Raw genomic sequence first — 26060 nt, forward strand, 5'->3', positions numbered from 1 at the left:
AAGAGACATAATCGGACTAATCAAGTTATTTCTTTGTGATACTTTCTTGAGTAATTCTGCCTTTCCCTCCTATAAAAAATGAATTCTACTTGCTACAGAGCAGAACTTTTCAAGTGCTATCCATCAGCATGAAAACTTGTGTGCACGGAAACACAGACAAGGTTATTTACTAAATTGGACCCCTGCTATTCACATTATTTATAATTATCTGCATAACATCTGCAAATCCTCAACTGTCCACATGTATGCAGACGACACTGTAATCTACTCTAGTAAACCCAAGCTACCGCAGCTTGAGGCTAGGCTCCAAAACCAATTCACAGAGGTAGAAAAGTGGATAGCGGATAACAAACTCTTCCTAAACACTGACAAAACCATTACAATGATCTTTGGAACTGTACCTAAATTATGTAAACTACAAAATCAACAATTGTGTATCAGAACAAATTCAAATAGCACACTGACAGCAGTCTGCTCTTTTAAATATCTAGGTATGTTGCTAGACCCCAATCTCTCCTTTGGCCTTCACATTAAAAAAATCTCTTCAAAACTTTACCCAAAACTAGGTGCCCTGTACAGAAACAAATCCTGCCTAAGCCCTACAGTAAGGAAACCAATGCTAATGCCGGTCATTGATTATGGAGATGTAGTGTATGCACCCACACCGCAAACCCACCTTAATGAACTTATAATATGTTATATAATTCGCTCTGCCGCTTTGTACTAGAATGTAATTACTTTACCCACCATGTGACATGTTAAAAGAGCTAAACTGGCTGTCGCTGGGATCCCAACGCACTCTTCATCTTTTCAGCCTTGTGCATAAGAGCATTTCTGGGAAGCTCCCACCCTACCTGAGTAGAATGCCCTCCCCGGATGTACCCACCTCCTATAACCTCCAATCCAGTACTAGCACGATATTTAGCATACCGCAATACAATTATAAAGTGGCTCGATCCTCCTTTTCCTACAGACCGCCACAATTATGGAATAACCCCAGGGACACAGTCAAATCTTCATTCAATCTAAAACATTTTAAGAGATCTATGGCAATATACCTCAGCACAGAATGCACCTGTCATGGTTGAATATATTTATTACCTATTATGTATTAAATGTATATATGTGTGTATGTATGTGTGTATATATTTATAGTTTGTATACTGTATTTTTGTAATATTGTATCCTATTGTAACAATGCAATGCTTTGTGGACCCAGGACATACTTGTAAACGAGAGAAATCTCATCCTGGTAAAATATTTTATGAATAAATAAATAGAGAATTCAAAGTGGATTTAAAATTTGAGGCCAAAACAGATGGACTTGAAGCATTGCTGACTTAGAGATTTTACCAGCTTAGCTATTTCGTCCTAATGCTTTGAATATACTTTGAATTCTCACTTTTATTAGAAATATATTGTGAGAGAATCTGGTACACATATAAACACCTTTGTGTGTAGAACTGGCAGTTCGAAGTAAACACTAACAACCACGGCAGCAAATTATGTCTATATTCTGCATGGGGAGAGATCCCATCACATCACTTTCTTTTTAAAGGTCTGGGCTCACTCACAGCATGGAACGCATGTGTTTGTGTCACAAGAACTCTGGATCTAGTTACAGAAATAATTATGCCCACCACTCTTGTCAAAACAGGGTGCATGGATCACCTTGTACTTTTTGTAATAGGGGTTTGAAACCACTACTGCACCATACTGCTTAATTTATAGGTGGCAAAGGTTATATCCCCTGTTCTTAAAGAACTACAACTCCCAAGAAGCATCACAGGATTTATAGCTCTTCAAAAGAGATATTTTTTTGTTTTTTCCAAGCTGAAAGGAGAACATTATTTAATGTTGATGTTAATATAATGTTGATGTTTCTATGAGGTCTGAAAAATAAAATTAATTGTAAAAATCTACAGTGTTTTTACATGTATCCTAGGACGGAGTGTCTGCCTTTTGGCTCCTTTTCAGTCGTTAGTTCTGAACCTTGCACACACCAGTCAGCAAAAATAAAGAAGAAACTAGGATATTTCTCAAAGTGTCATGCTCCGAAAGGGGAAGAGTCATAAATGTAACGCGCCTCTTGGTTCTACTGGTTTCCACGGTGATTGCTCCGCTTTTAGTACTTTGTGCCACCTTTAAGATTACAACATTTTAAATGATAAATCCGTCCCTAGTGTTTGTGTTTCTTCTACTCTGATGCATTGTGTGCCGTTACTGTGCCTGAACTGAACCAGATTGTGATGTTAGTTGCTAAATCTTTTTTTTTTTTTTTTTTTTTTTTTTTTTTAATTCTTTATTTTGGTGTGCATAGAAATTACAAACTTGCCGTTACTGCCACAACAGCAGTTGCCGGCGGTTCTGGTATAGCAAACATAAGTTACAACTGCACAATTTTTATCTTTAACATACAAGCTTGGTTTCAGGCGAAGTAGTAGCTATGTCAGTGAACATGCAACATGCAGCGTAGCAAAGTAGACAAGAACGGGTATGCAAACTGACAATAAAATAAAATACTATAAAACCAAAAGTAATGCAAAGTAGACTTTGGTTCAGTCGATTGAATGTAAACAAGCTGAATTCTAGTAGCTAGCCTCTGCTTTGTAGATTCCGCTGGGACTTCCCTGCCCCTTACTGCTAACAGCTATACATATGCGGGCAGGTGGGTAGGTTAGGTGATGCCCAGGCCCGTACTAGGAATAGTTACTTAAGCATAATAAAATAAAATTTAAAATAAATTTTAAAAAAAAAGGGGGTAACAATAATGATTTTAAGTACATAGAGCAGGCTCATGTAGTCTTAGGTCACGAGACTTCATAGGTTTAAATGTAAGCGCTTGCATCTATATCTGTTTACAAAAGGTATGATAAGCATGGTGATTATATACACAGATTATATCCTGCTTGCTACTACATCATGCACTGCACTTTTCTACACATTGCAAGCTAACATGCATGCAGCTGATATGCCTCTGACGTAATGCTAGTTATAGCTAAACAATTATGCAGTATATGTGAGACATTTTGCGCTTATTTAAGGAGACCGAAGCTCCTGGCTTTACCCAGCAGCTTGAGGGTAGCTTAATTAGCATGGCATAGCAATGTAGCGTACAATAGCAAGCGTGCATATTGTCAAAAATGGAAAAGTAAAAATAAAATTAAAAGTAAAACCACCGGTGGAAGACCTGTCCACATGTATGTCCCTGTCCCCAGAGTGCTATGGTGCAACATAGGAGGGCACTGGGTGGTTGGCAAGTCCAAGGCTGGGGTTGGCCACCTTCGTTGGGTGATGTATGGAGGTCTGTGTATGAGAGTCTCATGATGTGGGCGAGCCGCTCGTTGGTCAGTGGCATATGCGAGTGAGAAGGGCAGCCGATGGACTCCATTGCCTTGGTGTCGGCTTAGATTTTCCGTTGGTTTGTTTCAGTCGGCATTTTCCCCCAGGCCCAGCCTCAGGGATACCAGGTGAGTGATGCTTCTGTGGGCTCTGTTCGCCGAGGCTGTCATCCGTCTCCTGCCCCAGCCTGTTCTCCTTGTAGTCGGAAGGCATGGTCCCATGCGGGCTTAGTCGGTGAGGGTGATGCTGTTTTCGCCTGAAGGCATGCGAGCTTGCGTGATGTAGTGCTGATCGCACGCGCCGCCATTTTAGAGGCCTGGCTCGTGGTGCGCGCCTTCCGATGCTGTGCATTGTAGGGTGAGGATTCCCCCCGGTGGGGACCGGGATAACCCCCCCGGTCCAAGGGGGGGGAAGCGAGGCCTGTGAGGTGCATCGCGAGGCTGTTAAGTGGCGGCCAGGTTCGCAAACAGGACGGCGGCCGTCCGTCCCGCTCTCCACCCTCATAGGCCGCAGACCCCGAAGTCCCGTATCGCCCGCAGGGGGTTCCGGCACTCCCGATCTCAGGGTCCGCGGTGGCTCCAGCTTCTGCCCGGATGCTTGACAAAGCTTCAGGTCACTCCGTTTGCGTTTTTGCTTATATTTTTAACCATAGTGGACCAGGTTCATCGGGAGCCTCTGTGGCCAGCGACCGGTCAGCATGGCGGTCAGGCCCCGCCCCCTTAGTTGCTAAATCTTAACATACACTCAAACGAAAATGAAGCATCGCTTGAAAAGTGGGTTAACACAAATTAGAGGCGATTGTTAATATTTATTCAATGGAGCGATTGAAGAGAAATGACTGTTCTACTTGAATTAACTCACTGCAAGTGAACTGTGTGCCAACATGGAGTTAAACATTAACTGACAAACATTCCTCAATACCCTGAATAGTGACACACCCGTCTATCTAACGAAACACACCCTTAAAAACAATATGCATCTTACACCCACAGTAACTGAACAAACACAAAGAATACATAGTCTCAGCCAGGGCCATCGTGTGACGTAGTCAGTGCAACATATACAGATATGTAGAGTCGTAATATCCTCTTGATTGTAAGCTCATATGAACAGCACGCTTCTCGATTCTAAAATATGTTCACCATGTGTTTATCACAGTTTATTTCTTTGACTTGTTTTGCATACCCATAATCCTTAGTTTAGGAATGTATTGGCATTCTACAAGTAAAGCACTGTGACAAATATGATCTACATGGTAACACAGACCAACAAAGTATACACACAAAGTCACAATGATTCACTGATTGTCGTAATGCATCATGCGGTGACATTGACTGTCAAAATGCAACTAATTCGTCAACAGTCAGTATATACCATGTCATGACATGTGCAGTCACAATACAGCCGATTCACCAAGCACTACGCCATGGCATTCACAGTAACAAGGATTCACTCAGTCACAATATATCAGAGTCAGCTACAGTTGCAATACAATAGATTCATTATTCACAGTATAGCAGTTTAATCCACAGTCAATTATGGTTTATTTACTAATCTGGATATTGTGAAGAATTGAAAAGATAAATAGAAAATTTAAGCCAAAATAGTTCATTTGGAAAAATACTTTAGATTTATACTGGTAGAGTCACATTGAAACACATTAGATAATTCACTAAATAATTTTTGTACTGTATAGAAAACCAAATTGTACACTTTAAAGGGACACTCCAGGCACCAAAACAAGTTTATCTAAATTATATTGTTATGGTGCCAGGAGACCCCTGGAGGCATTCTAACTTCAAGGGGTTAAACCGTTCTTGAACACTTTAACCCCAAAGTTGCCTCCAGCAGCGATGTCCACTCCTCCCCTGGAGGCATCTGGCTTCAGAATTTTCGGTTTCAGGAAATGCAGAGTGCCGCCGGGCAGGGGCACCGCTGATTGGCTAAAAGTGGCCAGCTGATGCTCTCAGCCAGTCATTGACTCCCTCTTCACTAATCTGGCTTGGAAAGAAACATACCTTTCTCAAGGCAGTTTAGCGAATGGGGAGTCACTGACTGGTTAAGAGAGTCAGCTGACCGTTTAGATTACATTGTTTTGGTGACTGGAGATTCCCTGTAAGTTAAAATAACCAAGCTGTGCCTAAATTGTGATTTCAATTCACAACAATTCACTGTTTAATGGATAAATAAATTTGACTCTGTGACCCAGTGTAACAGAGATTCACCTAAAGCTGCAATGTATTAATTTAGAAAGCCTTATGTATTAATTAGGTTTTCTTTTCCCCTGGATTGAACAAATATTTGTCTATGAGGTCTTAAAATGAAGAAACCTACAGCAAACATCTGCCAGCCTCATGTTGAGGGTTTCCTTCCCTAGTTAACCCCCCAAAACACCCCCCAACACACATATGTTTTCAGGTCACAGGGTCATTGTTAAAGACGCAGTACAGACTAAAGGTACATTAACGGCTAAATGTCACAATGTCTGACACGATGAATTTATATGTACCTGATTACCATATATTCTGTATCAGACTACAATTGAGCCAGACATTGCACATTCTTGGTTTCTACTGATTTTGCTAAGGTAGTCAAAAGTTGGTTGTAGTAACCTGTGCCTAGCGTAGACTTGTATTCATATATAAAACATTATTTAAAAAATAAAAAAAAAATCACACTGTAATATTAATCTTTATCATTGAACAATGTCCTTTTCTAAAAATAGACACAATGGAAGAAGAGAACCAGAAACAATGTTTCTATTTTCCTCCTCATTTGCATTGTGTGCCCTGGCAGTGCCTGAACTGAACTGGATTACTCTGTCACTTGTAATGTTTAGAAGTATCTTTAAAAGAAAATGGAACCTAACATTGATTGAGAAGTGATTAAAACCCAGGCGAGAATGGTGATCCATGAGATCATTAGCCTGCTTAGATCTTTTAACAAATCACAGTTATGGGTATTAGAAACCAGTTGAAGAGAGATGTAACAGAATGAATAGACTGAGAGATGTGTTTTCAGAAAATGGAATTTCGGAGAAGATGCACACACTACATCCCTAATTCAATGACTTTGTTATCAAATCTGATTCATTGTATATGTATATATATGTACATGTATGTGCATATGTACATGTATATATACATATGTAAGATTACTGTGAATCCACTGCACAATATAAATAAAGGAACCATTTTTAATCCTGTGATTGATACTGTATGTCTGGTGATCCTGTGACTGATAGCGTGGTTGATCCACCCAAAACTGACAAAGGAGTTATAGATGAATTATGCAATTCCAGGTGTAAATTGCATACTGCCCAAGACTAAGCACTGTGCACTGTGAAGTGTGAGATACTTAACGGGGCAGCAGGGATTTCATAAATCTTTCTAGTCATTTGACTTAGAACATAGAAATAAAAGAAACCAATATTGTATTTTTGACTTCATCTTAACATGGAACTTATATGGAGTTTTGTAATTTATTTTTTTCAATATCCAAACGAAGATCAAGAATTGAATTATTTATTTATGAAAACTGACATGAAAAATACATTTGCACATTAGCCTTCCAGAATATATATATATATATATATATATATATATATATATATATATATATATATATATATATATATATAAACAAAGAAATTCTGGTGATCATGTCTTCCCAAATAACTTGGTAGTATCAGATTTCCCCCAGTTAGTGTATGTCAGCTGGTCTTTTCAATAACGTTTTTTTTTGTTAGAGATGCATTACTGACCACAACTTTTCAATAAAATATAGTTCTTTAATTTATTTACTCGAGTTTAAAGTAAATCTGTCAGGACAGGTTCGAGTTAACAAAGAGAAACTCCCAAAGCAATAATATGTAATTACTTTAGCAGCTATAATTTTATGTTACCTCATCTCCAGGCACACAGCTCCATGTTTCTACTACTCCTCCTCACCTCCTGCTACATATCGGCCCTGTTTGAGAACTCTTCTTCAAACAGGCCTATCCTCTTTCATAATGCTGTAATAATGGGTGTATTGCCATCAATATAGATTATCTGTCACAACCTTGGAATTGCTACAGGAGTCATCACAGTAACTAGAGTTCATGTGCTGTAGTTCCTGTGACTTTTTCTCTACTAACGCATTTTTGCTCTTCCTAGACGCACTTCCTAGAAGAGTAGGCATCCAGTGTAGATACTATGATGGAGAACAGGAGAAGTATAGGTAGGAGTGTTCTCCAGCACTTTCCTGTCACACTAACATTATGACTAGAATTGATTGACAGGTGGGAGAGCGACCATATTGTTTAAGCCAATTTTCTTCTTCTTTTTTTTGTTGTTTTTTTTTATTCACAGTGCAGCACGTAATTAACCAATGTCCCCATTTAACACATACGTTTACAGGTTTCCAAAGTAACATGTAATCACACGTAGTCACAATATAACATGAATCCACCCAGAATCCCAATGAAACACTGGTTCACAAAGAATCCCAGTATGACACCGATTCACCCACAGTCACAATGTAACATGGGTTCACCAATAATCACAATATACGGTAACACAGATTTAACCAGTGTCACAATGTCACATATTTTCCCCAACAGTCAAAATGCTATATGTCTACATTGTGAGTAACAATGTAACATGGAATCACCCAGAATCACAATGTAGTAAAGATTTTCCAAAACGTACATCGTCAAACAGACACATCAAAAGTTACACGGTAACAGTCAGCCAGTGTCGAATTTCTAACCCTAAGGCTGTACAGATTCTTCTTTTATTTACACTACAAAGTGAATAGTTTGGGACATACCTACCTTGAAGACAGTCTTATAACAACATAGACTAATCTTCTAGCAAGCACATCACACAATCAGCACATTTATTCTCATTGCACACCTGGACAAAGAACCATTGGACAACAAATATATTTAGCATCTGGTCGTTGAAGTGTGTGTTGTGTAAAAACCACTAGTTCCAATTCCTATACCCTTTCCCACTCCTAATCTAACTCGTATAACTCACAGTAATCATGCTGCAAACATCTGTATTAGAGGGATAGATAATATCACATACATGAATCAGTGAAACTGGCACACACTGACTGCCCATTCCCTCCAACGTACCCAAAGCTGGAGCCCTGTAATCATGAATACATCCTTCCCAGTACTAGGATAACACTAAATATATTGGAAAACTTTCATGCCAGCTGGACCTTTCCTGTATTGAGAGCCATTATAGACACATCTGTAAGTTAATTCCAAGACTGGCATTCACCTGGCATGCACTTCCTAACCATGCCTCATTCTGTAACCTCCTCTCAAGATTTATTTATACAATTCATAGCTGTCACTTTTTCTAACATTGGCACTTAAACAGCCCCTATATGTAACCTTCTCTCAAGGTTGTTTCTCACAAGGAAGACGTATAACCCTCTAGAATGGCACTTACACAGACAAGTGCCACTTCTGAAAACTCTTACTCAGCAATACTTAGATACTTCCCATTACCATGGCACCCACCCACAATATTTGGTCTCCTCTCCTCCCTCTCCTCCGTCTGGCACTCATACATACATTCACCTGCACTCATTTATATCACCTTCACTCAAGTGGACACTCATGCAGCAGTCATTGGGTTTATAAATATAACAAGCGATACTGGCAAATGAATCCGTCCATTGTATATTATAGACTGGCACTTCGACAATGTGTACCCTCACCCAATACCTGGTAGTGCCCACCCCTTCGCATCCAACAAGGACGGTACTCACACCGGACACACCTCTACTTTCCCTCATTGACCATCCCATAACTGGCACTCACCTTGAGTGCACACTTCTGCCCGCTATCCCTCCGGTAACACTCCAACACTTTGCCATTAATGCCCAGGCCCAGGACATGCTTAGACACTTTGTAGTCATCGGTTATGGCATGGCGTTTAATCTCCAACTTGATGGGCTGGACCTGCAGAGTGGGGCACTGGGCAACCGTCTGTGGAACATTGGCATTCTCTTCCATAGTGCCCACTCAGGACTTTCCAGCAGTCACCAATACATGCCTCATGGCGGCAGCTCAGTGCTAAAGTCCCAGGGTCTGTGACAGAAACCTCCCACAGCAAATCTGCCTCTACTAAGGAGGGGGGGAGCCTGGGAACAAGAAGGAGAGCAAGAGAGGGAGGAGGGAGGAGGGAGGGAGAGGAAGGGAAGTACAGTCTCATGATTAACCACTTCTTGGCCTGTCTGTTGAGCCATTCACAGGAAGTATTACCACTGAGATACATTTAATTTGTTTAACAGACTAAATGCTATACACAGAGTGCTCCTAATGAAATCTAAACCTACTTATAGGATTAGGCCTTTAAATTATCATATTCTTGTAGTGTTGTAGGATTAGTGTCTGAAACTCAGACTGTGAATGATGTCCACTAATCTGACAGACCCTACAAAGCTCTCACAGTCCTTCATTTAGCTCTGTGTCCATGTTATTTAGCAATACTTAAACGTCTGTCTGCTTTGATCATATGTTCCGCAATAATTGGTGTTAAGCATATTGTAATCCTCAAGAGCAATGGGGGGGGGGGGGGGGAGGAGGGGGGGGCTGTACTAAATGTTCTCACACACCACTAAACATTCTGGAGAAACAACAAAATCTTAAAAAAAAAAAAAATAAGAAATTTAAAAAAAAAGGAAATTAATTTAAAAAGGCTTAATATAAAATATTGCACACCATACGAGTGTGAGTTTGACTCTAAAAGAGTGGTTGCATAATTTTGAATGTTGTTACAATGACTCAACGATGAAGTTGCATCTGTAAAAAAATAAGGCGGTCTATTATAATTATTATTATTATTACTGGCATTTATAAAGCGCCAACAAATTCCGCAGCGCTGTACAATTGGAAAAAAGACAAACACAATAAGAACAGACCGATACAACAGGTAGAGGGCACTGCCCGTGAGCTTACAATCTAAAGGTCTATGAAGTCAAGTGCCATAAGAATGTAGGCTAGAGTGGTGTACTTTGCCCCATAACACTTAATCTTTTAAGCATGGAGGTATCGTGGCTGTGAGTTAGTGGTAACTTAGTCAAGCATGATGGGAGTTGATGGAAAAAGAGGAAAGAGGAAAGAAAGTACAAATCATCAAAAAAGCTAGAAATAAAGTTTCTGTAACTTTCGGTAGAGAGTGAAAATAGGAAGGAAATAATAAGAAGGAACATCTAAGCAGACATGACAAATCCAGGCTACGGGGTATTGTTTGAATACAGTGTAACTCACACAAGAAGATACCAGCTCCCTGTGAAATGTAAGGGTAAACCTAAAAAAAAATATGAAGAACGTGCTAACAGCATATGAAAAAACTGTAAACTTAATAACTTAATGACATAGATAAGTAGTATAACAAGATATGCAAAACAAAGCAAATGTTTAGTGAAACAGATAACTGATAAATAAAATAAGTTGCAACATTGTAAGAGTGTCAGAGTCAGTACGAAAGGAGAAGTCACTCAATGAAGTGATCATAAATGAAAAGAGAACCTCACATGTGGAGTGACAAGAAATGGGAAAGTGTCATCTGTGTACGGTACAAGAGAATGAGTGCCCTGCTTAGTAGAGAAGTAGTTAAAACACTTCATGCACCATAATCACTATTCTCTGTTGCTAGAATAATGGTTCCAGGGGACGTGGTCTGAACCTTCCCGAGAGCGGTCGCACGATGGTGGAGCTCCATAACTACAACGGCAATAACCCCGGCACTATCGCTCCAGCGACAACAATCTGGCCCCAACAGTGATCTGGATACACAACATGATAAGGGAAAACTAAAAAAGAAACGTAAAACACAATCAGGGATGGAAACAGGAGTGTCGGAGACATGTTCCTGACATGGCCTAAAACCAAGATGGCGGCAGGACCAAAGCCACATGAGTCTTCCTCCTTCTGAGGAATTAATGGATGCTCCAGATGCCATCCCGGAGGCACTACAACCCGATTTACCCATGCTGAGTGGAGACCTGAAGGCGCCAGCAACAAGAGAAGATATAGTGAACTTCCTGAGCAACTTCAGATCCTACTTTCGTGCAGACCTAGTGGTGCTGCAAGAGGAGGTGACGGCCATCATGAATCGGGTTAAAATGGTGGAGGAGGATGTCTCTATCTTTGCACAATGCCAAACGGGCACAGTGGAGGAGACGCAAGCCATAGAGGCCTCCCACTAGACGGCACTAACAAGGCTAGACGCCATGGATGATGCACATCAGCGCAACAACCTCAAGATTAGAGGCATTGCAGGATCTATCATAGACGGAGAACTGCCCCATTTCATCCGCCGACTTCTCGCGGATATCCTACCTCCCTGGTTGCTCAAAACTAAATATACATACGAAAGAAGAGTAGGCTTCTGATTAATAAATCTTAAATACAAAACAAGAAGCAATACAGTGGATAATTACAAGTAAAATAGATGCGGGTCAACTGAACACTCATACTTTATAGAGCTGTCTCAGCTCTATTTAGAAGGTCTGGACGGAATAATTCCCGTCTACGGATATAGGTATAGTGCCTTTAAGGATGGATATCAAGATGGTAAGAACATCATATGAAAAAGAAACATACGAAAATTCCAATGGTATGGTATGTATATAAATGCGATAATATAGAAAGGAAATAATCCTACTTATGTCGCCCAGAGTAAGGACCTGCTCTACCGTGAAGAACCTGAGGATATATGCAGGAACCGAATGAAAAAACGTAGGTGAAACGCGTCAAGTGAGGATTTTACTCCACCTACAGATTTGTTTTTAGACTTTTATTTACCATAGCAAGCTGTACGTTCAGGATTTTAATATTAATAAAGTATATTTTATTTCTACACACCTGCGGAGTACTTACCTTTGCCCAGCTTCTGCATTTCATCCGGTTCCTGCATATATCCCCAGGTGGGGATTGTTCCACCTCAAGTTCTTCACACTAGAGCAGGTCGTTGCTCTGGGTGATGTAAGTAGGATTATCTCCTTTCTATTTTACTTGCAATTATCCACTGTATTGCACCGTTATTTGCCTATTGTTTTGTATTTAAGATTTATGAATCAGAAGCCTACTCTTCTTTCATATGTATATTTAATTTATTAAAAACGCTGTTCACCTCTCTTCATTCCAATTTTACTGTATATGTCACAAGGGTGAGGGAACCCCTTGTTTGTGAATTACTGAGCGCCTATCCTATCACTTTGTATATGCTCAAAACTAAGCTGGTGTAGGGTTCATACCACCTTTCTAAATCCAACAGAGCGCCAGCAGAATCCTCCCGTGACGTCCTCCTATGATTTCTGACATTCCAAGATAGCATGGCGGTGGTGGAGGCACTCAAGGCCAAAAGCCCATATAAATTTGAAGAAATGCAGCTCACATTCCTAGCAGACCTGTGCAGATCCACACTAGACTTAACAGCTGGGATCAGCTACAGATGGCCCCTCCCCACCCATACACCCTCCTGGTCAGCAAGGACAGGGTGGTACACCGACTCACTTTGCCGGATGACTCTGATTCTTTTCTTCAGGCCTTCGGCCTAACGCAACCTAAAGTTTGTGCCCACTCAGCTAGCAGCTCCTGGGAAGTCTCACGAATAGTCCCATTTGTGCCTCACCCAGCAAAAGAAAACGGCTGAACAAACCAAAAGTACATTGGGTCATTAGCCCCAGAGAAGAGTTAGCAGATGGAGTTGGAAATGTCTCACTGACCAGACGGAACTTTACATTTTTCATTTTTATTTTCTTTCTTTCTTTCATATTTCCTTTCCTTTCCACTGTTGTTATGTCTTTTAATTTTAGTTAACTTCCAACTTCCTCAGCCTCGGCCGGATTATAAGCGCAAATTATAAGCGCAAAATTTATCATGGGGGGGCGGAGCCTGACTGCTGGAGCAGACGGTCGCATGCTGCCCGAGCTCCGGGCCCAAAACCAGCAAATCGTTGATTAACCACCCAAAACTAACTGCACACGGCTCCACTCACCTACTGGGCACTCGTACATAGCCCGGGGACGCGGTGCATGAAGTAAGTCCGCCAGCGGTCAGCAACTCCACGATGGTGCAAACATGCGGCCTATGGGAGGCCAAGGCGGGGGGAGACTGCCGCTCTCCTTGCACTCAGGCCGACCATGGAGGCCACAATCACTCCCACCCTCCCCCCTATGGACCGGCGGGGGTCATCCCGGTCCCCCATAAGGCGCAGACATACTCACCCCATCCTAGCCAGAGGGGCCCAGCAGAGCCGGACTCCGACATGGAGGGAGCCAAGATGGCCACCAAACCTAAAAGTTTGTGCCCACTCAGCTAGCAGCTCCTGGGAAGTCTCACGAATAGTCCCATTTGTGCCTCACCCAGCAAAAGAAAACGGCTGAACAAACCAAAAGTACATTGGGTCATTAGCCCCAGAGAAGAGTTAGCAGATGGAGTTGGAAATGTCTCACTGACCAGACGGAACTTTACATTTTTCATTTTTATTTTCTTTCTTTCTTTCTTTCTTTCTTTCTTTCTCTTTCTTTCTTTCTTTCTTTCATATTTCCTTTCCTTTCCACTGTTGTTATGTCTTTTAATTTTAGTTAACTTCCAACTTCCTCAGCCTCGGCCGGATTATAAGCGCAAATTATAAGCGCAAAATTTATCATGGGGGGGCGGAGCCTGACTGCTGGAGCAGACGGTCGCATGCTGCCCGAGCTCCGGGCCCAAAACCAGCAAATCGTTGATTAACCACCCAAAACTAACTGCACACGGCTCCACTCACCTACTGGGCACTCGTACATAGCCCGGGGACGCGGTGCATGAAGTAAGTCCGCCAGCGGTCAGCAACTCCACGATGGTGCAAACATGCGGCCTATGGGAGGCCAAGGCGGGGGGAGACTGCCGCTCTCCTTGCACTCAGGCCGACCATGGAGGCCACAATCACTCCCACCCTCCCCCCTATGGACCGGCGGGGGTCATCCCGGTCCCCCATAAGGCGCAGACATACTCACCCCATCCTAGCCAGAGGGGCCCAGCAGAGCCGGACTCCGACATGGAGGGAGCCAAGATGGCCACCAAACCGAGGCTCATCTCACTCCAAACCCCCAAGCTGTGGGCCACCCGGGAAGATGGTATTGCCAAGGCCTTTGATGCATTCTGGGCCAAATACCGAGAAATAACCTTACAGAGCGACGTACAGGGTGCCACTGCAGCACTAACCCAAAGCAAAATACGAACAGACAAGAATCTAGGCCAGGCGGACCTCAAGCAAGCCACAGGGAGGCTGGAGGGAAAGCGGAGGCAACGCAACAGGCAGCTGGCCACTCGGGACCTGACCTGGCCTCATCCACCAAAACAAGCTCAGCCTGCCAACACCCGCACTCCTCACCGCAACCCGAGAAAGAAATCTAGAGCACAGAGGCCTATCTACATGCATGCAATTCACGGTGCAGTACCACGAGAGCACCGGGCCGGTCATCAGCACCGTCTACCCAGATACACACCAAGAAATGCGGGACAACCGTCACGGTGGAACAGGCACAATAAGTCTACACCTCACCACAATGGCCCTCTCATGTGTAGCGGACTGCTCCAAAATCGGCCATCCGAACACACTATGCCACAAGGCAACCCATCTGCTCCAGTGGCCTGTTACCCTTTCCACTGCGGGCACGAGACTCACGACAGGTGCACTCAGGACTCGGTTAAGGGACAGCCTCTTTGTGTGTGGCAGCGCCTACTTACCTGTGCAAGTACCTGGTCCGGGGAGTCGGACCCTGGCGGGGATGCCGAGGAGGGCAGGAACGGGTCCTACACGACTTGAACAGGCTTCTGGGCCCACACCCCATGCCTGCTGCTTGGCTGCGACACCCATGGCCGTACTAGGCATACTGTCTGCAACACTTATGGGACTTAACTAATACGGTGAAACAGCATACTTACCACAGCATAATTTATGATGTGCATATCACCTTTATACTCACCTGGTTGTATGTACCAACTCATGTTTTCTCTCTTCGTTTATACTTTTGATTTTTTTTTTTTTTAACTTAGCCATGCTAGTTTTAGTTACCTAAGCCTTGGCAGGGCAGTATGAGTATAAGTGGCTAGCCAAATCTGTAAGGATCAATGCCAGACATGTAAGCCATTTTACATAATTGAGTCTCAGGCCTTCATTATCCACGCTGTTATTAATAGGTTTTAAGCTTCCGTCTATACCATGCGTACATCTAGCGTATTTTATGTTTTTTTTTTTTTTTTGTTTCTTAATAAGCTCAGCACGAGACTTGCATATCTCACAATAAGCAACAGTGAGCTTATATATGATAAATAGTAATATGCATACACATTAAGCTAATGCGTTCACACTACTATTGTCTCAAACTACAGTTTAACACGAATGTAAATGGCTTTATTTATTTATTTTTATTTATTATTTTCATTTTCTTTTTCTTTCTTTTTTTTTTTATTATTTATACTTCATAATTGCTAAGCGACAATTATACTTAAAAACGCGCAGTTAATCGACTATATACATCCTATAACTAGATCTGTTTTATGCATGTCTAACCTAACGTGTTTTATCACAAAAACGATGTTTAAGAGCTTGCTATCTTCATATAATATAAAAATGTGCTGTCTTCACTGCCACACTGTGAAATGTTATGGAAATGCTTGTAGAAGCTGTTGTGGCTCTACACGCTTGTTGTCAATCTATGCACAAGAAAAATAAAGAATTAAAATTAAAATAAAATTTATCATCCCCCCCTTGTAGGGGTTATTGGGCAATATTAGCAATCCTGCTACTCCCCGCAATACAGTAAACAGGGCCACCTCACAGATCAGGCCTGCCCACCTGAAACCAGAAAACCGGCATACCACTGAGATTGCTGGCAACACAGAATAACATCTAGCCCACTCTAAGCCATGACACGGCAATTATTAGCAGCCACTACCTGGCTCTTAATTTTCAAATCATATGCTCTTGTACTTACCTCGCGCACCTACCCCCTTAAGGTTCCCACTAGCTAGCGGGAGACGGCCTTTCCTTTAATACAACTGGTTACATATTATTATAAATTGCATACTTTCTTAAAACCCTTGCCCAATTGTCCTACACTCTGCTCTTTTTTTTTTTAATTCTTTATTTTTGATCACTCAGCATGTTAATAAGGCAATACGTTACAATATGTGGGCTATCGCCCTAAAAGGTCACATTTAACAATACATATGTAATTAGTAGTTTGATCATTGTCCCATGCTGAGTGGGTTTTCATTTTTTAAAACAAGTAGGACAACATTGTAGTACAGTATAATGACAATCCCTTGAGCACCAAAGTAAGGTAAAGGCAAAATATGGGCATTATAAATTTTGAGTATTTAAGTGCACAAGGGGAAGGGGGACCCCCTCCGGGGATTTATGACATTGAGTTATGACATTGAGTTATATTAAGTGCCATGAGCTGTTAATATTATGGAGCATCAGCCCTCTCTGGTATGCCTGGGTGCGTAAGTGAACCAGGGTTACACTCTTGGTGACAGTACGCCAGAGAAGTGTCTATCTAGCATAAAATGAAAATGAAAAAATGAAAACGAGCAACATTACAACAATATAACTTGGTGAATATAGGGGAGTAAATTCACGGGTTTTAGTGGCGGAGTCTATGGCATCCTAAAGGATGGAGAGATGGTCATTTGGTGGCATTCAAGTTGTGTCCCCTGCTTGCGTGGTGCGTCGAGATGCTCTGGGTATAAATTATTTTGTCGCGGTGGGGTCCAGCCTGGACAAGGTGGTCGTGGGCTCTGGCCGTGTGTCCGTCAGGCCTAGTTGGCTCAGATGAGTGTCCAGCTCTTGTGGGCTTCTCGCCCGGAAGATAGTCCCTTGGAATGTGAAGGTGATGAGCCTTGGTGTTCCCCAGCAATACTGAATGTTGTTGGATTTCAGCTGTTGTAGGCTTGGTTGCAGCGATTTGCGCCAGCTTAGGGTGGTTCTCGTTAGGTCTGGAAACAGTAGTAGTTGAGAGTCCTCGAATGCTAGAGGGGTTTTCCCTCGGGTCGCTGCTAGGACCACGGCCTTGTCCTGGTGAAATTGTACAATTATATCAGCCGTTGCGGTAGGGGGTGCGTTAGTCGGCTTGGACAGACGGAACAGTCCATCTATCTTAAGCAGTTTTGCCTGTTTGGGTTGCAGTAGTGTTGCTATCAGGCGCCTCATATAGTGTGGGAGGTCTGTTAGCCCTATATCGTCAGGCACCCCTCTAACCTTCAAATTGAGTCTCCTTCTGTGGTCCTCCAAGGCCTCCACCCTCTCTGCTGTGCCGATTTGTTGCTTATGGAGGTCGGACAGTCTGTGTTCCAGGGTGGTTATACGTTTGTCTTGGGAGGTAGTTTTGGTTTTCAAGTGGGTAAGCCTCATAGTGGCCCCCTCCATGGCCTCTTTGAAGTGAGCTCAGTCGGCCACCAGGTCTTGTCTTAGCTCCATAAACATTTTTGTCAGCAGGACTGCTGTGACCGGTTCTCCTGCCTGGGAAGTTTTGGTTTTGTGCCCTGTGGGCTGGCTGAGCGATGCGCCGGCTTCTGGGTCTGGGTAAAAGTCTCCCGATGAGTCGGAGTATCCGTCCTCACCCAGCGCCATCTTCTCCCATGCGGCCTTCTGCGAGTTCCGCAGGAGTTCGCCGATATCGTGGCTGAGCGGCGTTTTGTCCGGTTGTGTTTTTTTTTTTTTCTTGCCCATGTTTTCGCCTTGACTTATGGGTCTAGTTTTGGAAAGGTAAGTGGCTGCTTTCTGCCGTTAAGTTGGGTTATTGCTCTTTTTTGCACGGAGCGATGCACCATGCGTCCGTGCTGGTCTGCAGCTGGCTCCGCCCCCCCTACACTCTGCTCTTAAGCAATGGTTTAGGTTTTCTTTTATGTCACTACTTAATGTCACTGCAAATTTTACTTTTTGATATATTGGTGCAAGACAGAAAAAAAGAATAAAAAATAAATAAATAAAAGAATAATGGTTCCAGGTGTGGGAAACATTTGAAACAGTTTGACTTCTTATCTGGAATCTGCCGGGCACCGTTTACTTCCTCTACTTCCTCTTCTTCAGCATGGAGCTTCTCTTAGATCTAAACTAAACCTTGCTGTGCAGGACAACCTCATTGCCTGAGATAGTCAGCTAATCACTCTGACATTGCAGTGAAGGGAGAGAGGCAGGAGCTGCTGCATTACCAGGTAGGTAATGCCTGCTGCATTACCATAAGCCTGCTGCATTAGGACCTTCTGTATTACCATCAGCCTCAGCATTACCAGGACACCAAACAAGCCACCCTCCTGTACACAAATGTATTCTTTTTTTTTTTTTCAATTCTTTATTTTTGTTGTGCAGGGTTTAACAGTAGGCTTACTCAGCCACAATAGCAGTCGTAAGCATGCATAACATGCATAACAGTCAAAACATGGGTTTTGCGTAGACAGCACAAATTTTATGGTAAGAAGATGAATAGACAATAGATAAGCATAGCATAGCCGATAAAATTTAGGCTTTCCTATCGGCGGTAGCCAAGTGAGATAATGGTCAGTGTATGTAATGTATGTCCAGCAAGACCTACGTTGAACACTTATAGACACTGAGCCGCTTATAGGGAACGCTAGGCTGATATATATATAGATATATATAGATACTGAGCCGCTTATAGGGAACGCTAGGCTGATGTAAAGTGTTTCCTCTATTTGTGAACACTCTAATATTTAATTTAATGCTCGCAGGATTGTGTATAGTATAGCGCATTGTATAAGGTGGGTTTCGGTGAAACCTAAAGCTACAGATGGTCTCGCCTTTCTTTGCGTATATACCCACTAACAAGTTTATGTGCGGAGAACAAAGCAGTAACAAACTAAGAATAAACAAACAAATACCCATAGGGGGTTTAATGCCATCCGGATTCCTGCTTACCCCTCAAGGCACCGGTCGCCCCACTGCGCCTAGGTGCAATGGTAAGTGGTGGTAGGCGAGTTGGGTGGGGTAAGCACCCGTTGGTCTGTCTCTGATGCGGGACTGGCCTGTGTTTAGTGATTTGTGCACTAGTGGATAGAACTAATAGTGCTATGAGTCGTGGTCTCCCTGTGGCCTTAGTGTGTGAGACTATGTTGAGGATAAAAGTGTAAAAGAAACACAAAATAAAAGTATATGTAGTTAGTGGCAAGTAATTGTTGTCCCATACTATGGTCCGTAACCTTAAACGTTTGGCAGTTTGCCCCTTCAATCACCGGCATATGGGCCATACAGTCCCGGTCAGTGTTCGGACAGACACTTCTGGATCCGGGTTGCGGCTGGTGAAAGTTCGGCAGGTAGGCAGCCTGGGGGGGCCCTCGCTCGGGGTGTTGGATGTTGTGTCTAGTGTCCCAGTTTTGGCTCAGGTCGCTGAAGTGAGTCCCAGGTTAAATGAGTGTGTCAGGCGATCCAGAGACCCCCTTGGTAATGGTAGTGGGGAGTTTGCTGCTGGGCAGTGTAGTGGGGTCGGGGCGGTTCGGGTCTGCGTGACCGGCTTGTGTGATGAGGTGGTCTTGGCCTCTACTATGTTCGGGCGGTGCTGGTACCCGCTGTTGCTGTGCCCCTTCCCTGTGGGACAAACGGGGTGACTCTGGCCGGGTCCCAGTTGTGTGTCTCCGGGTTCTTCGGTGCGGTCTGTATTTCCATCAGCGGCAGCCCCAGTGTTGTCAGCAATGCCGTCGCGCCCTGAAGGTCTGTGACGAGGTGGACTGTGTTCTTGTGCAGTACCTGTAGCATGCGTTGTGGACGCCAGCGGTATGGTATTTGGTGCGTCCGGAGCAGGCCGGTGAACGGTTGCATGGACTTGCGCCATTGCATGGTGGCTCCCGACAGGTCGGCATAGAAACATAAGTCCATATTCTCGAAGTTGTAGGTAGCTGTCCCCTTCAGGGCTGCGAGGAGTGCCATTTTGTCTGTGACAGTTTTAAATCTCACCACGAGGTCTCGGGGCGTCTTTTCTGGTGCTCTCTGGGGCTTGGGAATGCGGAAAGCCGCCTCTATGCTGATAGTTTTGGCTTGTTTGGAGGGTATCAAGGTTCCCACCAGTCTCCTAGCAAAGTGTGGGAGTTCTTCTGCAGGGACTCCCTCTGCTACACCTCGGACTTTTAAGTTCTTACTGCGTCTGGAGTCTTCCAGTGCTGCAAAGCGATGCTCTGTTTTCGCTTGTTGTAGCTTAAGGGTACATATCTCCTGCTTGAGCTCCGCTAGTTCTCGGGAGTGTTGAGTGGAGGTTTGTTCCGCTGCCTCAATGCGGCCTACCAAGCCCGTTAGATCATCCCGCAGTTGTGGTACATCCGCCTGCAAGGCCCTCTGTAGCTCTCCCAGCATCGTTTTCAGCAGGGATGCCGTTACCGGTTCCGAGTCGCCCGGATTCCTGTTTGGTTGCGGCGGTTTCGTCGTAGGTAGGCCACTGAAGGCTTCCTCTGGGTAGAAGTCCCCGGAGGAGTCTGAGAGCTCTTCTAGCTCGGCGGCCATATTGGGCCCACATGCGCTTCTTGCTTGCCGGAATAAGTAGCCTATTGTGGCCCCTGTTTTGGGTCGATCCGGTTTCATCTTCTTTGTCTTTCTACCCATCGCTGTTGTGGGGAGATAGGTCTCTGTTTTAGAGGTTGGTGTCCCCCAAAACGGGTTGATTTCGTCGCTTGGTCACAGAGCCTCTCTAGCATGCGACCGCTTTGTTCCACCATCAAGCTCCGCCCACAAATGTATTCTAACAGGAGGGTGGCTGCAAATATAAAAAAATATATATTTATTTGTTTGGTCAGATTGTGTGTGTGTGTCTGTGTCAAGGTGTGTGTAAGTGTCAGTGTATTTGTGTGTAAGTTTCAATGTGCATCTGAGTGTCAAGGTGTGTGTATCTGTGTATCAGGTTGTGTGCATGTTGTATGGTGTGTATTTTTGTGTCTGTGTGTGCATGTGTCAGTGGGTATATGAATTTGTGTGTATGTCTGTGTGTTTATATCTGTGTATATGTGTGTTAATGTGTATGTATATCTGTAAGTATGTATGTCAGTGTGTGTGCCTGTAAGGATGTGCACCTTTGTTCTGCATCTGTGTGTCAAGGCATGCATCTCTATGCATGTATACATGTCCATGTGTGCATTGTGTGTGAATGTCAGTGTATGTCTCTGTATGCCAACGTCTTTATGTCTCTCTATGACTGTCTCTGTATGTCTCGGTATGACTACGTCTCTATTAGACATGTGCAATTCGTTTCAGTCCAAATGTTAATTCGGACGAATTTCGGGCAATTCGGACATTCGGGTACTTTCGAATGTCCGAATAGATGAATTGCCGAATTGCCGAAGTCCCGAAGTTCCGAAATTACCTAATTTTTGAAGTGTCGAAGTGCCGAAGTTCCGAAGTGCTGAAAAGCCGAAGTTCCGAAGTGTCAAAGTGCTGAAGTTCCGAAGCACAGTATTGCCTAAGAACTAATATACTTACCCAGTGGAAGAATGAAGAATGTTACACTGTATGCAATTTTAAATAAAAAGTATACAAACATAGCCAGGATTCAGCTGTAAGCATTTGCAACAACAATCAAGTAACATACATTCATATAAAATGTAAGTTACTTAGCCAGTCAATGTAATAACGGGAATGATAAGTAGATAACTCCCTAATTCCCACGGTATTAGGGAGCTATCTACTAAAAGGCTGAAAGACCTGTATTGGTCTTTGTGAAGAAAATTGATTTTTATTTAACATTTTCTACTTTATTCGTCTTTTTTCCCTTCATTTACTGCATGGATATTGAATATTGGTTCGGTAGTCTGAAACTACCGAACACCGACCACCCTCCTGGCTCATTAACTTCAAAAGAACCGACTATTAAGTGCTCCCTGGGCAGTACGAGAAACTAAAAAGGACTACACGAAAGGATCTGCTGGAAGCCCGAGGTCAGGTGGCAAGCAACAAAAAGAAAGCTACCCTCATAGCAGAATTAATGGAGGGCGACCAAACCAGCAGCATGGCGAATGTCAGACGGGAGGAAGCAGAATTCCAACAGAAGGTGATGTGGAGGCTAAACCTATATGGACAAAATCCCACACCTGAGATGGTGACGCAAGTCCTGGCACAAGTGAGCGCAGAACGCAGAGCACAACAGGCAAGCTTAAACCAAGGAGAGACCGCTTCCTTAGCTGGATCTATAAATGGAGGGCAGTGGAGAAAGATTAATTATGCTGCTTTTAAAAGTTTTTCAGATGGAGAGATGGAAATTGACGCATATTTACAAGATTTTGAATGTCAATGCACTTTGGAGGGTCTGGAATCGGAACAATGGGCTGCGATTTTAAGCAGCAAGCTCACAGGCCGAGCAGCAGAGGCATACCGAGCAGTTCCTGATACAGCCATACCCGACTACGCCAGGGTAAAGGACATTCTGCTAGCCAGGCATACCGTGACCCCAGAGACTTACAGGAAAAAGTTTCGGGCATTACGGAAAGGGGGCTGAGACTCCTACACCGAATGGGCCTTTAGGATGTATCGGGCAGCCCAAAACTGGATACAAGGCTGCCAGGCCACAACACTAGAGGAGGTGCTGCAACTCCTCTTGCTCGAACAATTCTTTGACCACACACCTGCAGACACCAGGAACTGGGTCAGAGACAGGAAGCCGGCCACAGTCGAGGAAGCGGCCAAGCTGGCAGATGAGCATCACGAGGGAAGAAAAGGAGAGGCTAGTGGAAACCGTCCTCTGGTAAGGTCCAGCGCTCCAGCGCCAGGTCCTGTGGCCAACCCCAGACCAAACACGGTACCACCCACGACACAGCCTAATTTTACACACCAGTGTCACCAGTGCAATCAACCAGGGCACTACAAGATACATTGCCCGCAGCGGAGCAGAAGCTACTGGGAGCAACCACCACAACCATCGAGGGTTGCCGCTCACCACTATCAACATGAACCGCTCCGAGAGCACAACCCAAGCAGAGGCGGACAACTGGGTGCACCACAGACAACGGGTCACCATAGATGGAAAAGAGGCGGAGGCACTACGAGACTCTGGGGCCACCCTTACTTTGGTGCAGCCTCACACCATATCTGCAAAGGCGCGTACCAACAAGACTGTTGCAGTAAGAGTGGCAGGAGGCGCCATCCACAATTTACCCACAGCCTGAGTACAGTTAAATTGGGGCAGCGGAGCCAAGCAGATGGAGGTCGGCATTATGTCTGGACTACCTGCGGAAGTTTTGTTGGGGAACGACTTGGGGTGCCTAACTTCGCAGCTGATTCACTCCGATCCAGCTAGAGCCTGCCCTGTGACTACCAGGGTGCAAGCCCGCCGAGCTGGAACGACACACTCCGAGGAACCACAGGTAGGAACTGAAATCCCCGTAGCATGCCCTAACCCTATCCCCTTCTGGGGCACTCCCCAAGACTTTGGCCAAGCCCAGCAGTCAGATCCCACCTTAGCAGGTTACAGGAAGGCAGTAGGTACCCCTAAGGAAGGTAATGCCCACGAGAGCTTCCACTGGGACAAGGGGCTGCTATATAGGGTCACAGGGGGAGTGGGAAAGGGGGCAGCACAAGTTATAAAAAGACAGTTGGTAGTACCTCGTAAATACAGGGCAGAACTTCTAAGGCTCAGCCATGATATCCCGCTAGTAGGACATTTGGGTATCAAGAAAACTAAGGACCGCCTTACCCAGACGTTCTTCTGGCCAGGGATATCAAAAGATTTGCAGACCTACTGCAGGACATGTGACACATGTCAAAGGATAGGGAAAAGGGGGGGATCACCCTAACGCCAAGTTTACGATCCCTACCTATAATAGAAGAACCATTCTACAGAGTGGCAGTAGACCTGATAGGGCCTCTCAGCAAACCCAGCTCCTCCGGTAAGCGCTACATCCTCACGGTAAGCGCTACATCCACCGGGTTCTCCCCCTTCGAACTCCTATACGGGAGAAAAGTCCGGGGACCCCTGGACCTCATACGGGAGCACTGGGAGGGCAACACAGGAGAGGAAGGGATCCCAGTTTTGCCATACGTGCTGGAGTTCCGGGACCGCTTGCAGGCCCTGACCGAATCAGTTCGGGAGAACCTGCAGGCGGCCCAGAAACGTCAGAAACAATGGTATGACCGGGGAGCACGAGATAGGAACCTGGAAGTAAGGCAAAAGGTACTAGCCCTCAGACCTTCCAAAAAGGACAAGCTCCAGGCAGCTTGGCAGGGGCTATTTAAAGTGGTGGAACAAATTAGCGACACCACCTATATTGTAGCCAAATGTTCAGATGAAAGGATCAGACGAGCTTTTCATGTGAACATGTTGAAACTGTACTTCAAGCGCTCCGAGGACGTGGCCGCTATATGTGCCCCATCCACGGATGATAGTGAAGGACTCCCCTTACCCGACCTGCTGGCACCACTATCAACATCAAGGTACCTTAGAACAGGTCAGGTTGGGGGAGAAACTAGACCCCACTCAGCAGGCAGACGCAAAACAACTGCTGCAGGAATACAGTGGGCTGTTCTCAGTTCTACCCGGGTGCACCTCCGCCGCAGTGCACCGGGTGGAGACGCAGGGGGGAAAACCCCCTTACGGCAACAGCCGTACCGTATCCCGGCAGCAGTTCGAACTAGCATGTGGAAGAAAATCCAGGAAATGCTAGAATTAGGGGTTATTGAGGCTTCCCAAAGTCCCTGGGCGTCTCCGGTGGTTTTAGTACCGAAGCGAGACGGTACGACTCGCTTCTGTATTGATTACCGGAAACTGAACGACCGGACTATCACTGATGTCTACCCCATGCCACGGATCAACGAATTTCTCGATCGCATGGCCAGGGGGCACTTCCTAACTACCCTGGACCTGTGCAAAGGATATTGGCAAATTCCGCTAGACCCGGCCGCCATCCCTAAGTCGGCATTAGTCACCCCATTCGGGCTATACCAATTTCAGGTTATGCCGTTTGGGATGAAGAATGCCCCAGCTACGTTTCAAAGGATGGCGGACTGACTTCTGGAAGGAATGCAGGACTTTGCATGTGCCTATCTAGATGATATTGCCATCTATAGCGGCACATGGGAAGCACACCTGTTGCACTTCACTTTGGTATTTGGGAAGTTACAAGTAGCCGGCCTCACCCTGAAACCCTAGAAATGCCATGTGGGTATGGCAGAGGTTCAATACCTAGGGCATAGAGTAGGGTCTGGTAAACAGCGACCCGAACCAGCCAAGGTAGAGGCCATAGCAAATTGGCCCCAGCCCTGCATCAAGGCGCAGGTATTGGCCTTCCTAGGCACAGCAGGGTATTATAGAAAGTTCGTCCCTGAGTATAGCACCCTAGCAAAACCCCTCACCGATCTGACCAAAAAGTCCCTACCCAAGCAGGTAGCGTGGTCCCCGGAGTGTGCAACGGTGTTCCAGAGACTTAAAACGGCTTTGAGCGAAGCTCCATTATTGGCGGCCCCAGACCCTAATAAGACATTTCTCGTTCATACAGATGCCTCCATGTTTGGGCTGGGAGCCGTGCTGAGCCAAGTGGGGGAAGATGGCATGGAACACCCGGTGGCATATCTCAGCCGTAAGTTACTACCTCCGGAGGTCAGCTATGCCACAGTGGAAAAAGAATGCCTGGTGCTAGTATGGGCCTTAAAGAAACTCCAACCGTACCTTTATGGCCATGCTTTTACCCTTCTTACTGACCACAATCCCCTCATGTCAGGGTTCTCACTGTG

At 44.7% G+C, this 26060-nt stretch overlaps 1 protein-coding gene across 1 annotated transcript in view; it reads right to left on the bottom strand.

Annotated features, from left to right (window-relative positions):
• Positions 1-9487, bottom strand: part of MAPKAPK3 (MAPK activated protein kinase 3) — a 43540-nt gene extending 34053 nt beyond the window's left edge. The window contains exon 1 of the mRNA XM_063426616.1: positions 9167-9487. Coding sequence (XP_063282686.1) covers positions 9167-9361 — 195 coding nt within the window. The 5' untranslated portion in view covers positions 9362-9487. The remainder of the gene's footprint in view (positions 1-9166) is intronic.
• Between the last annotated feature and the right edge of the window lie 16573 nt (positions 9488-26060).

Source organism: Pelobates fuscus, chromosome 7 (assembly GCF_036172605.1).
Source record: "Pelobates fuscus isolate aPelFus1 chromosome 7, aPelFus1.pri, whole genome shotgun sequence".
Classification (NCBI taxonomy): Eukaryota; Metazoa; Chordata; class Amphibia; order Anura; family Pelobatidae; genus Pelobates; species Pelobates fuscus.